Source organism: Triturus cristatus, chromosome 3_1 (genome assembly GCF_964204655.1).
Source record: "Triturus cristatus chromosome 3_1, aTriCri1.1, whole genome shotgun sequence".
Classification (NCBI taxonomy): Eukaryota; Metazoa; Chordata; class Amphibia; order Caudata; family Salamandridae; genus Triturus; species Triturus cristatus.
The window spans coordinates 1,161,263,186-1,161,277,015 of NC_140583.1; the positions used below are offsets into that span (position 1 = coordinate 1,161,263,186).

The window sequence follows — 13,830 nt, forward strand, 5'->3', positions numbered from 1 at the left end:
ACGGGTGCCAACTAGCCCTCCAGGTACCTCCAGTAAGCGCCACAGAGGTGCGTTGCAGAGTGTTGAAAAAAGGGGCTTGGCCTCTGAACACCTCTCTGCGACGCAATCAGTAACTGACTGACTGATTAGTCAGAGTCAGTTACCACCAGTACCCATCTGAAAAAGTTGAGGGTACAGGATGATTTTGCCACAAAAACTCTTTGTGCTCCTCTGTTTGTTCTTTCTGCACGTCTTCCTTCTTCCTGCACTTTTCTTCGTCTTTGAGCATCATGCAGATAATAATAATCCACATTTGTAAAGCGCGAACAATCACCCGTAAGGGTCTCTAGGCGCTGAGGGCCGTTGGGAAGATTAAGCAAGCTATTGCCCAGAGTCACATGGTGCTGCGCTAATCTGCCACTGGCGCCGGGGATCGAACCGTGATCCCCAGATTCCGTAGTCAGTTGCCCTGGGGGCGGCGCCACACCTCTTCCTTCCTCCTGCGGACTTCTGTTGCTTCTTTCTGCATTTCTTTTTCTTCTTTCTGTGTGTTTTTTCTTCTTTCTTCACATGTCCTCTCTCTGTAGGCATAGTTGGAAACTAGCATTTAAAAAAGCTTTGAAATTTACTTAAAAAAACATAGGTTTCAGTTACGTTAAAGTTAGATATTAGCATTTAAAAAACCTTTGAAATTCACTTAAAAAACCATAGGTTTCAGGCACGTTATAGTTAGGAATTAGCATTTAAAAAACTTTAGAAATTCACAGGAAAAACATAGGTTTCAGAGGTGTTATAGTTAGCTGGACATTTCACTCGTACAAAACCATTGAAATTCCACACTTATAGTTAGTCTGGCTAACTAGAATTTGCGCGCCCGCAATGCACTGCTGATGACGTCACATATTACATCACTCATGACATGGTCAGTGACATCACTCAGGACATCACTGATGACATCTCAAATGACATCACTGATGTAAATGTTCTGTTTGTGAGTACTTATTCAAATTTTCCCGCATCTCAGGAAAGAAACCGGAAGTGCTATGTCGATCTACAGGATACTTACTTTCAAATTCTAACAGAGAAGAGACATAGAAACATTCTGAGTTTTGTATTGGGAATATCCCACTACCAATATGCAATGCTTCCCTTTGACTTGGGTCCCCTCTTTGTACTACCTTCAAGTGGATGGTAGTAGTAGCAGTCCATCCTCGAGTTCAAAGAATATTGATGTATTCATTCCTGGATGCTTGACTTGTAAAAGCCACATTCCCAAGAAGGTAACCAGCGCAACATACCATGATCTCAGTCCAGTCCTCACAAAATAAGGGTGTAGAATCTTTTTCCTTTCATCCAAATAAGAAATTGCCATCTGTCTCGGTGAAGTGTTGTCTTTTTCTAAAGGGTAATACCACAAAAAAAGAGTGAGAGGATCATGAACCTTGTCGCACAGCCTCCCCATCTATACAATATCTCACAAAGAATGCAACAGTTTATTTGAACACAGTTAATAGACCCCTAGTAAGTCATCAGTATCTAAAGATATTGGAAAAAGGCATCTCATTCACATTGTTTTAGTATGCTTCCTGATTGGTATCCTTCTCCCATCTCAGTAAGTAAATACTAGTCGGATGGACTCAACCTTTTGAGAAAGTTCGATACAAGCATCAGCTGAATTATTGCAGGGATCCAGATATAATAAAAAAAATACCTCCGGTTAAACCCAAAATATATCTCTTTTAATCATGTGTATCCTAGGTATGTTTTGAAAGGAAATTCTGAGATGTTGACATTAATGCTTCATACATGCACTGTCTGTTGCCATCATGTTTCTGTCCTACTCAGTGTGGCCTTTGTCAGAGCTGAGCAGATCCCTGGTTACAAAGAACTCATGGATCTCAGCAATTGCCCAGTTGACCCTTATATCAAATGCCTTCACAAGGCTGAGTCAATCCAAGTGGTATCTACTTACTAGGATAGGAGAAGGACGCCAGTGATGATGCATGTAAAAACAATGTGGGTGAGCTGTCTTTTTTTCAGTATCTTGTAATACTTATGGCTTTCTAGGGTCTAATAACCGCTTTCTACTAAACTGTTGCACTCTTTGAGAGATATTCTTTTGAATGCTCTCAATCCTACAGCCCACCAAATTAAATACGTAGAGGATTTGATGGCCTCCTGCATTTCATTAGTCTCACATGAAGCCAATGTCTGGAGGATGAGTAGTCGTAAAAGGAGAACAAATGGGATGACCATCTCCTCATCTCAATAGCGGCAAAACAGTCTCTCTCTCTCTCTCTCTCTCTCTCTAGGTGGTACAAAACAGCAAAACTGCTTGCTACAAGGTCTCCTTTTTCAACATTAACTTCCAACATAAATGATTCTGAGCTTGACTTTCAGGGTGAGGAGCCCATCTAGGCATTCCTCCTGTGCAAGTTCTTTGGTCAGAAAAAGTCATCATCACATCAATATCTGGGAACTCCAAAGGGTGCATTCAGCTCTGAAGACCTTCCTTCTGTATCCGGTACAGGAACAGGAACCTTAAATCAGACAGACAACACAACAGCAGTGGTCTGTTGCAACAAAATAAGAGGCATAAGATCAAGACCATTCTTGTGAAAGATGCATAAATCTGGATATAGGCCTTGTCCAGAGGTCTGTCAATGAAAGCAGTTGTTACAGGGAATCCTAAACCAAGAGGCAGATTTCTTAAGCAGGTTTTACGAAGAAAACAACAAAGGGGTTCGGAACGACTGGGTGCTTTAAAAAAATCTTCATAGAATGGGTCTGTCCAACATTAGATCTCTTTGCTAAGTCTCATAATGGCAGGACTTCACAACCAGGCTTCCAGGTTCAAGACCTCAGGGCAGTGCTATTTTAATGACTTTGTCAAAGACATTACACTATGCTTCTTCTCCGATACTATTTAATTCCAAAATTCATCCTGAAGCTCAAATTGTCAAACTGCAATTGTCATCATTGTTTGAGTGGTCAAGGCAGCAGTGGTGTCCAGACCTGCTATATATATCTGTGACCCCACATTAGAAACTGCAGTTCAGACCAAACCTCCTCACCAGAATGCAGGTTCAAATATCCTTTAATTTGAAATCATGGGTCTTGACTTCAGACAGCATGGTCATCTGAATCTTCCCCAGTCTTGCATGGACAGCTTAACAGAAATTTCCTTCTACTCATGCTTCCTTATTCGTTCATAATAAATATATTTTGCTTATTGACATTTTTGAATTTGCGAAAAACGTTTCTCCTCCTGTAAGGGCACATTGTCCTCCTTCGGAAATCAATATAGTTCTGTCAGAATTAGTAGGTCTGTCTTTTGAACGTATTCTCCGGGTTGATTGTAGCATCTCGATGTATGAAAAACATGATTGTACTTAAACACCAATCCTTTTCAATTATACCAGGGGCAGCTTAATAATATCTCTGCCCAGAGGCTGGCTTCATAAAGTATGCCAGTCACATCTGGATCCAAGTGTTCAATTTTCAATGTTTGTCAATCCACCAAACTGCAAATCCTCTTGTAAATGTGATCAAGAAGAAAAAATGTGAGAAAGGTCAGAAAGTATCTCACGTAAGCATCACCAAGGGAGCTGCTGGTTGGTACTCACCAGTTTGCTCATGCTTTCATCATTGGTGACTTTCATGACAGTGAAAAAAGCAAAATAGTGTCAAAAAATAATGTTTAGAGTTGAAGAGAGAGAAAGAGACAAAAGCGACATGTGCAAGAATGCACAGAAAGTGCTTGTGTCGTTCTATACCAACTGGACCCCATAGTGAAAAAAAGAAGAAAATTGCTTCTCCAAGCTTAAATGAGTTGTGACTCACTTGCAAACATACATACTTTATTGGATGCCGTGAGCACACTCAGATTAATAAGAATGGCGTATTTTAGACCATTTAGATTAGGAGAGGCCAACATATTTCATTGCTAATACCTTGCGGCAATTTCATCAGGGCTCCGGGACCAGTCTTCACCTCTCTGGTATTTCAGGCTTAGCCAGGTGGTTGCTATCAGAGTTCATACCAGCAACACACCCCCTGGGGAGTATTCTCAACCTTTTAGCCACGCATCCCCTGTAGGTAATCACAGTAACCGCACGTCAACCGCGTTGCAGGTCGCCTCCAGCTTGCACTTGTCCCCTTTATACATTGTGATTTAATGAGTGGAGGGCAACCTGATTGTTAATTCCCTCTGATGCACCTTGTTGTGTATCATTGTACCATCTGCCTTGGACGTCCACTAGTCTAGTGGGTATTACTTTAGCTTGAAGAATAAGTGAAATTCAAACCGTTTTAGCTGTTGAACTAAACAGTTCTGTGCAAATAGGGTATTAATGACAATCATCCTTCTTTCCTCCCTAGGGTGGTATCAAAATGCATACTAACCAAACCATTATTCTACAAGTTTTCTTTATTAATACATCTTTACAAGCTGAGCTTTCCTTAAAACCCTTCATCAACTACAACAATCCATTTTTCATTGGATTGTCTCCTGCATCTTGTAGTGTGATGAATTGGCTAATAAACCCCTGCCAGGAATACACATAGATCATTCTAGTAGAGGAAAAGTGGGTACCAAGACTGTCTAAGAAACATTGTTCTGTCACACATTTGCAAGGCAGCCTCTACTGTCTAGACTCAGATACAAAAATGTATTCTAATGAGGGGTAAGCTACTCAGAAAATCTTTTTGGTTAACTCTTCGTTCATAGTTCCTCCTAAATGTAATGCCAGTTAGAAATTCTTTTTTTAGAAAAGCTTTTTTCTACCGTTATTGTTGAAAATATAGGGGCTCTAGGAATAGAGAAATGTATAATGTGGCAGACCTATTTCACAGAAGAAAAAATTGTGTTCGAGACGGCCATGTTACCTATTCTACCACACTTAAAATCCGTATTGCAAAATATTTTAGAAAAATCTATTTTACATATACAAAATAGGACATATCTTCTGTTGTGTATACTTTTGACCCTTCCCCCTCAATATGGCCTATTAATTGCCCCATTCCCTACCACGTTACAGCCATACCACCCACCCACACCCACCCCCTCCTCTTTCCACAATTTTATTTACAGGATAAGGCAATTCTATTCCTTATTCCTAAGAACTACAAGATTACGACTAGTTGTTAGCTTGCTATTGTATTTTTCAGACCCTACGATGAAGAAGAAATTGTTTTTTACCTGTATTTCTGGTTCTATATCATAGGAATCTTCACTGAAGTCACAAACAACTCCACCCTCTTCCTTGATTTATTTCTTGGGATATAAAAGTTTCCATATTCTTTTCCAGTCTCAACTAGTCCCATGTTCAACATGTTGACCAAAATGCCTAATAATTTCACTCTCTGGACAGTTTTTTCTCATCTTGCATAAGCGGTTGTCAGATTGATGGAGCCCCTAGTTTGTGTGATATTGCTTAGTACAATGTGTATCTTCTATTTTGGTTGACATAATGCTCAAAAAGTTAAACATTCAGAGAGGTTCTCATTTAAGGTCAACAGAATTTCTTTTCATGGCTAAAAGGGGCAGTTCATCAGGCCCAAGAATGGGAAAATTGAACTTAAGAGACAGGGAAACCTCAATAGTTATTTGGTAGATGTAGAGAGAGGGTTTAATAACAGAATGAGGAATATTAAAGAACACACCAGTTAGCCTGATCCCACTATTATTATTTTAATATCTTTTAGTTATGGATAGTGCTTTCTCTTTTTTTGTTTTCGTTGAGTGATCGTACATGCATGAACTAATATTAATTGATCAATTTGTGTAGATTTAAAAAAAAAAATACCAACTATATTTCTTCCTATAGCAGGATCTGGAGATGTATTAGCTGTTGCATCGATTGGTATTAATGAAGAAGGGGAGACCTATCCAATTGATGTCCAAGACTGTGCAAGAGGTGAAAGTTCTAATAGTTCAGGTGAGGAACCTGTCTTGCTCAAACATTTGAAAATAAAATTTCAGTGTGCCATCCAGAAGATGGTTGTGCAATTCTATAAGAATGTAAAGCTTCCTCGTCCATTAAGAAGTTCCTTTAGTGGTATATTGGTGTCTACAACAAGATATTCCTCCTCTGGCTCTCATAGGCCTGCCATGATAATCCGCTTATTTTTCTGTAACAACTTCAAAGTTCTCCTATAAAGCATTATGAACGTGAAGGCCCATTAGCTTTTTTTTTTTTTAAAGTCTGTTTATTGATTTAAAATAAAAAGAACAACACGAAGGCATACAGCGTTTAGTACCCAGAAGGCGCATTGATGACATGGGGAGATGGGAGAAGACAGAAAAGGGGGACAAGGCGGAGAAAGGCAGTCACTAAACAAGCCAGGCGGCGATATTCACTATTCAAATGACAATACACTAAGTCCCATGACAAGCAGTGCATGATAAAATTGGAACAATACTGATATAATGTAGTACACGTTTTAATTCCATCACATCCTCTATTGCTGGGGGCACAGACTCTGCATCTGCTTGACAGTTCTCTGCAACTACTCAAAAGTCCTTTGCAACATTTACATAGGCATTGAGATATGTGTCGAGGAGGTGTCAGATATCAATATGTCGAGAATGCATGGGCATGAACTCGACACGTGAGCTGTTCCTGACAATACGCTGCATCCTATAGCCAGTCAGTTGCAAGCAGCAATGTATGCTGACCCCAGCGCATTGCGACCCTGTGCTTAACGAACAGAAGAAGAATTGTCGTCAGTTTACGCACCTCGGGCGGTACCTCCTGAACATAGCCATACAGCGCAACTCAGGGGGGTGGGGAGGAGCGCTCAAGGGGGTGTCCCGTGATGTTGTGAATCATTGTATAAATGGCAGCCCAATAATCAGCAATTCCCAGACTGTCCCAAGAAAGATGCATGAAGCCGGCAGGTGGGAAAGAGCACCACACACACACAGCGCGTCATGCATAGCCTCTCAGCAGTGTGGTACAGTCGGTGAATTCATTTGAATTGATGAAACGCAAACGATTGTTGTGGGAGAGCGCGCGTGCCTGGGCACAGCAATAGCGCCACTGTCCATCCGTAAGGGGCGTCGCCAAATCTGCATCCCACTCGCCCCTGGTCATCGGAAATGCACACAGGAGCCGAGGTCTGCATCGCAGTATATAATCCCGTTATGAGTTTGCAGGAAGATGGAGTCATCGGGGACGGCTTGAGCACTTGAATGTAGGCGGGGCACCAGGAAAGGAGGCTTGTAGCGCACGGATTGCAGGGCACAGTTTATAATATGTGAATGTATCAAGCAAGTTATCAGCACCATCCTGTAGAACTTCTTGCAGCAAAATGAAGGTACTGTTAGGGTAAATCTCGCCCATAGTTGTAAGGTACAGTTTGCGCAGTCTCGAACATGTGCCAGGGTCACGCAAGATAGGGAGGGCGGGATGGCCAATGAGTGGCACAGATAGAGCAAAGAAGTGTTCAACCTGTCCCCCACGTCTGAGCTCACTCGATGCCCATTCTGTACATGCAATCATATCAACTTACACGCGCAGGTGCTTCAGGGCCATAAACATTGCCATTTGGTCAGTCTCGGGGGCTGGGTGGGCGAGAAACTTTGTGTGAAAGAGCCAGTAATAGACATACTGGGCCTGAGCACAGAAGTAATACAAGTCCATGTTTGGTGTGTCTAGGCCTCCATTCCCAAGGGGAAGTGTCATGACCTCTCAAGAAATGCACAGCTGTCTACCCACTCAGGCCAGAGAGATGAGGTGAGATCGGAGCTGTTGATGAAAGTGAAGTGGCAAGGGAAGGGGGTAAGTTGATAAAGAGAAAAATACATTTGGGGAGGATTATCATTTTAGCAATGGCTAATCAGTCAGTCAGGGACAAGGGGAGTCTCTTCCAGCCCTCAGCTCTATCAAGCCATGTAAATAGAAGCCCATAATTTAGATTTTATAATTCATCGATATTTTGCTGAGCCACACCCCAGGGTACTTGACGGGTCTTTCTGCCCACTCGAGGAGCAATTCCAAGTTGAATCTGAATGTTTCGTATGTCGGAGGGAAAATGATTGACTTTACCCAGTTTATCTCAATACCAGATAACCCTCTGAATCTGGTGAACTCCCTAACAAGAGGAAAACAATGTTTAAATGAGTCTCTGGCATAGAGGGTGACATTGTCAGCATACAGCAATACAAAAACTCTGCGTGGGGTGAATGTGAGTCTGCAGTGAGCCTGGTGCTGGCGAAGCCCCAGGCCACGAGCAGCTCCATCACAGTCGCAAATAGGATAAGAGACAAGGGGCTCCCCTTGCCGACACCCCTTGTCACCGCACAGGGGGCTGAGATTCTACCATTAACACATAGCCGGGCCACCTGCTGAGAGTAGAGCAGGGCAATAAGTTAGATCAATGTGAGGCTCAGGCCTAAGTGAGTCAACAAGGCGAAGAGGTATGGGCGCTCAATAGAGTCAATAGAGTCAAACGCCCAAAAAACTGCCACTGCGCGCAAGGATGGATCAATGGTATGAAGTATTGCAAAGAAGGTGAGCAAGTTATGAGATAAGGACCTACCAAGTACGAAGCCCGCCTTATCCGGCCTCATCATGGCAGGAAGAAGTGGGAGGAGGTGCAAGGGTATAAGCTTAGCAACGATCTTGTTGTCTGTGTTGATCATGGAGAGTGGGCGGTATGAATTGCAGCAACGGGGATCCTTTCCAGGCTTGAGAACAGTTACAATGAGAACTTCGCAGAGATAGGGGGTAAAACTCAGGAGAGTGATTCTGCATATATAGCGAGCAGATGTGGAGCAAGAAGGGAAGTGTATTCTTTATAGAACGCGCCAGTAAGACTATCAAGACCAGGCGCCCTGTCTACAAGCATAGCACTAATAACACTAGTAACTTCTTCAGTTGAAAAAAGCTCATCTAGATAGCGTCTGTGTCCATCCTCTAGCCATAAAAATTTAATTGAGTCTAGATAGACCGAAAGGTCCATGAAAACCAGGCCCTGGGGAGTTTGATACAAGGAGGTGAAGAAATCCACCATGGCTCCTTGAACTTCTTCTGCGCCCGTATGCACATCTCAGTTGTCATCATGTACCTCCATTTTGTAATCGCTAGCCCATAGGTAACGAAACAAATGAGTGAAAGTCCTACTCGACATGTCTTCCTCCCCGTCAGGGCTGCGCCTCTCTACCGAGATAATGCGCCTCCCGCTGTTCAACCCCCTCAAATTCCGAAAGTTTTCTCCGATTGAATGCAAGCGTAGAGACGTCTTGATCGTCAAAAAACTTAAGTTCATGGTCCCCAATTTCCATCTCTAAGCGCGTACGGTCGTCTCTTAAGGCGCAGAGGACACCCGCCCACTTAGCTATGCAAGCATCCGTGATGACCACCTTGAAGGTTTCGCAGAGTCGCTAGATCTATCTTTCTCTGGATTGAGCACAACATTAAAGTCCCCTCCCACAGAATCACACTGAGACCCAACGTCCCAGCCAACCGCCATACCTCAGCAAAGAACTGAGGGCCATCAGTACTGAGACCGTATACTGAGAGAAGTTTGACAGGGTAGTCTTGTTAAATACCAGAGAGGAGAACAAATCTACCCTGAGTGTCACAGATAAGACTGCGCATACGCCTAGGAAGCCCCTTCCTCATAATAATCACCACTCTGCGGCAATAGTTGGAATTGGTGGCTATGTGTCACTCCCCAACCCAACCAGAGTGCAGCCATGCTAGAGTCCCCTCTGTAAGGTGAAGTTCTTGCAAAAGGCAAATAACTATGGTGTGGCTCTGCAAATACGCAAAGACCTGGCATGTCTTGCAGCGATCATTAAGGCCCCGGACATTCCAGTTTTTAGCTTTAATGGAACAGGCTAGTGGGTGAGTGTTGAGGGACAGAAGTAATGCGTGCCATTTGCAAACCATGTTGATGGTGGTAAGAGGTGTGGACTGCGTGACATTAGGGAAAAAACAAAACATATAGTAGCCAAGGAGGCTGCATCAACCATCCAAGGAAAAAACCCCACCCCCACCTACTTTGGTCCCCCAAACTGACCAAATTGACCATTCCCACCCTCCCAGAAACCCCCAATACCAATAGAGTGAGTAATACGGAGAATCATCCCTTGGAGGCGAGCTAGGAGACTGGCACTCTTCCCAGCTACCAAGAGCTGGGTGGCCAGAGAGCAACTAAGGAGGCACTGCACCCTCCCCCTGACACCACCATCCAGGCCCAATGATCCACAGCAAGTACCGCACCAGTGAGAACCATCCCACATCACCTCAGCCGTTTCAGTCAAATTTGTCTTAATCAGTTTCACCCAGGTGCGTCTCTTCTCGCTCATCATCCCCGAGAGGGAACCACCTGATTTCAGAAGGGTAGTTTTGGCAAACTTAGCTGCTTTCTTAGGGTCAGTGAAGATGAGAGTTTTGTCAGCATGTGAAAATCGAAGCTTTGCAGGATATAGTAACGAGTAGCTAGCGTCAGTTCGTTGAAGGGGGCATTTGATCCGCGGGAAATCTCTCCGTGCGGCCTGCACTGATAGTGTGTGCAAAGGTCTCCTCTCTCTCGCAAGAGGCAGGGCTGTATTGCGATCTCAGTAGTTTAATACTGGGTCAATAATAGGGCAAGGCAGAGTAGCCGGAGGTGGTCGGGGGCTGAGGGACCTGTGGGCACGTCCCACTATGAGCATGGGGGGAGAGGTTGGTACTATGAACATGGGGGAGAGGTTGGTACCAAAGGGAGTGCTCAGCATATTTTCCACATTGTCCTCCATTTTGGCCATTTCTGTTGACTCTGACACTCCAATAATGCGTAGGTTGTTCCGCCTGGAGCAGGCCTCCAGGTCCTCATTGTTTTTGTGTATCACCTTTAACCCCTTCAGTGCCCATGACGAGCTGGACTCGTCATGGGCTGCGGTGGCGCTGTGCCCATGACGAGTCCAGCTCGTCATGAACTCCGCCCGCTAATACAAAGCGCGGCACTGGGCGGGGAAAGGGGCGGGCATGCAAGGGGTTAAGATCTTTTTGATGCGCAGAAGCTTTTCCCGATCTGCTGAGTGTTCGTCCTCTGCCTGCATCAGGCGTGTGATGTTTCAGTTGATCAATGCAATAGTCATGCTTATCAACCTTCTCTTTCAGACGATTAAATATGTCCGCAAGCAGATCAATCTTGGTGTCTATTGCTGTCAGGCTTTGTTTCAAGTCTAGGGATATTGAACGAATGTCAAGGTCAGGTGGCAGGCCTTGCGCCCCGTGGCACCATCCGAGCGTCTCCAGTAGGAGATTCCATGGGGAGCATCTGCAGCAGTTATCAAAAGAGAGTTTGGATTGCCTGAATTTACCCCTCCCCATCCTCTCTGGTTAGTTGCCCAGACTACGGAGACATGCAGCCAACCTCTGAGGTGTGAGGCCACAAGTACAACTCCAGCATTAGTGGGGCTCCAGTGTTTGTGCATGGAGCGGGAACTGATAAAGGAGGATAAAGTTACATCCACCATAACGTTTTCATAAACAATCCGGACAGTCGCTTGTTGCCAACACACCTCAGGCAGTGCACGTCGCGGATCCGCCTCCACAGCTAGACCGGCCACACCCTGATTAGGCACAGGGGAGCAGGTCCGGGGCGAGCAGTAATTGAGAAGGTGCCAAATGTGGTCTCCAGCTCCGCAGTTTAGAGCGTCACACACGCCAGGTCAGTCCAGACCACGCCACACCCCAATGTCAGGGGGGCAACGAGCAGGTCGACTAGTGTTCCACCAGTGAGGCAGGACCAGGTCATCAGTTATCGGAGATCCCATCCAGTATTGGAGATTGCAGTCCAGGGGAGAGCAGGCACGACCCAGCAGTTACAACCTGAACCTCAGGAGAGCAGGAACACCAGGGCAAATGCCACGATTAATGGGAGCTATGGTGCACCGTCTCCATCACTTCCATCCAGACAACAGTCCCACAGGCAGTCCATGCCCTCTCTAGGGGGCCCAACACACCAACAAGAAGGATATCCAGTCTCCACTGGCCTAGGGCGCAAGTAGTGCAGCACGCCGACTCTGGAGGCCACTCTTTGTTAGGCAGCGCAGCAGTCAGATCACACAGGCCGCGCGGCACAGTCAGGCCTCAAATCGCCCCCATGCGCCCCCACTCACCTGAGGTATAGGACTAGTCGGCCATTTTGTGCGCATTCCAAGAGCATACCCTGACGAGATACCACAGAGAACAGACACACCTTTGCCCAGCCGCGACTCCAGTCGGTCTCCCGCAGAGCCCAGCAAATACACAGTGTTCCAGCGTTCACAACAAGAATTTTTGATTCTATCAAGGACACGAAGACGAGGATTATGCGTCTCAATTTCTTTACTACTCAAATAGCAGCCAATGAAAAAACAGTAAACATTGTAAAACACTACATATCTCATGAGGCTTTGAACCACGCCTCCTTCATTAACCAAGCAAACATGTCCATAGTATGCAAAATAGCAAGGCACCATCTTGACTACCTCTTTCTTTCCCAAAAGCAGTCTCAAGTGTTCAGTAAACAAAACCAATAGTTCTGGCTCTCAAAGGAGATTGACTCCCAACAGGTCCCAGACGAGACAACTATCCTCCAAGAGCGAAGACTTCCTTGTCACGAGTAATTGCAGATTCAGCTCTGTTTGGACTCCGATCCTGAAATCAGAAACAATTTTTGAAAATACTGAACCAAAAAATCTTTTGGTATCACAGGGCGGGAAACAACATATATTTTATACATCATCAGACAACATGACAGTTGTAAATCTTACCTGTCCCAACGGGTGGGATAATCCTCGCCTCGTGTCCTTAATAGAATCTAAAATTCTTATCGCGAATGCTGGAAAATATTGTATTCTATGGCAGGACCGGAGGCTCACATTATCCAGGTTCAAAGCAGACCAACAACAGAAGAAACATGTACAATGGGCTTATAATAAAATACTTTAAACATTGAATACTTTAAACATTGAATCAGACGACCAATCTGCAGCCATCAAAATGTCTTCTAAACGAGACCCCTTTATGAAGGCTTTAGACGCCATAGCGCCTCTTGTTGAATGCGCCACATAAACAGAAATATCTATACCAGCTTCAACCATAACCCACCTAACCCAATGTGCTAGAGTGGCCGCTGAGACTGGGCGAAACGTTTTCTGAATTGCCAATAGTAACTGACCCAGAGGGTCAGACTTGTGAGGTAAAGTATGTTCTTCATACATTTTTAAGCATTTCAAAACACATAATTTATCATTATGAGGTAAAGCGGGATACTCAACCGAACGAGACATCGATTTCGTTCTTCTAGAGATGATGAAAGAAACACCGTGGGGAGAAAAACCCTTCCTGCCAAATCTAAAGCATGTACATCAGACACTCTATGGCAGGAAATAAGACACAACAACATAGTGAGTTTTGCAGATAATTGCTTTAAAGATAAATCTTTATTGTCCGGCCATGATTCTAACAAAGCAAGAACTTTAGATACATCCCATAATGTAGTGTATCTGGGTCGTGGCGGACGAGCGACTCTGATGCATTTTAACACCTTACACACCAACGGGTGCATTCCCACTGGTTTTCCATCAATGTGATAATGTCCATCCCATAAAGCCGACCTGAAATTATATACAGACCTATAAGACAGACCTGATTCAGCACATTCAGACAAAAAATGTAGTATTTGCTTCAAATCGGATCCCACGGGATCCACCTGTCGTTGAAGGCACCAACCTATCCAACGCTTCCAGGATGCAGAATATCTCTTGCGGGTGGATGGAGCCTAAGCCTGCTGTATAAACTCGACAGCCGCCGATGCAAGGCCCTCAATTCGGTTGTGTCTCCTGAGAGCGTCCAAACCATGAGGGTT

The 13,830-nt window shown here is 44.5% G+C and overlaps 1 protein-coding gene across 7 annotated transcripts in view; it reads left to right on the top strand.

Annotated features, from left to right (window-relative positions):
- The window catches only part of LOC146861709 (zinc finger protein 425-like), a 281,372-nt gene that overhangs the window by 155,011 nt on the left and 112,531 nt on the right, over positions 1-13,830 (top strand). For 4 of the 7 annotated variants that reach the window (XR_014979015.1, XM_085646056.1, XM_085646061.1 and 1 more), the window contains exon 6: positions 5,808-5,918. The exons of 1 other annotated variant lie outside the window; for it this stretch is intronic. Coding sequence is in view for 5 of the 6 variants with exons in the window: in XM_085646056.1 (XP_085502182.1) it covers positions 5,808-5,918 (111 nt within the window). In the remaining variant the exon portion in view is untranslated. The remainder of the gene's footprint in view (positions 1-5,807; positions 5,919-13,830) is intronic. 2 more of the 7 variants (XM_085646057.1, XM_085646058.1) reach the window with 1 other exon arrangement.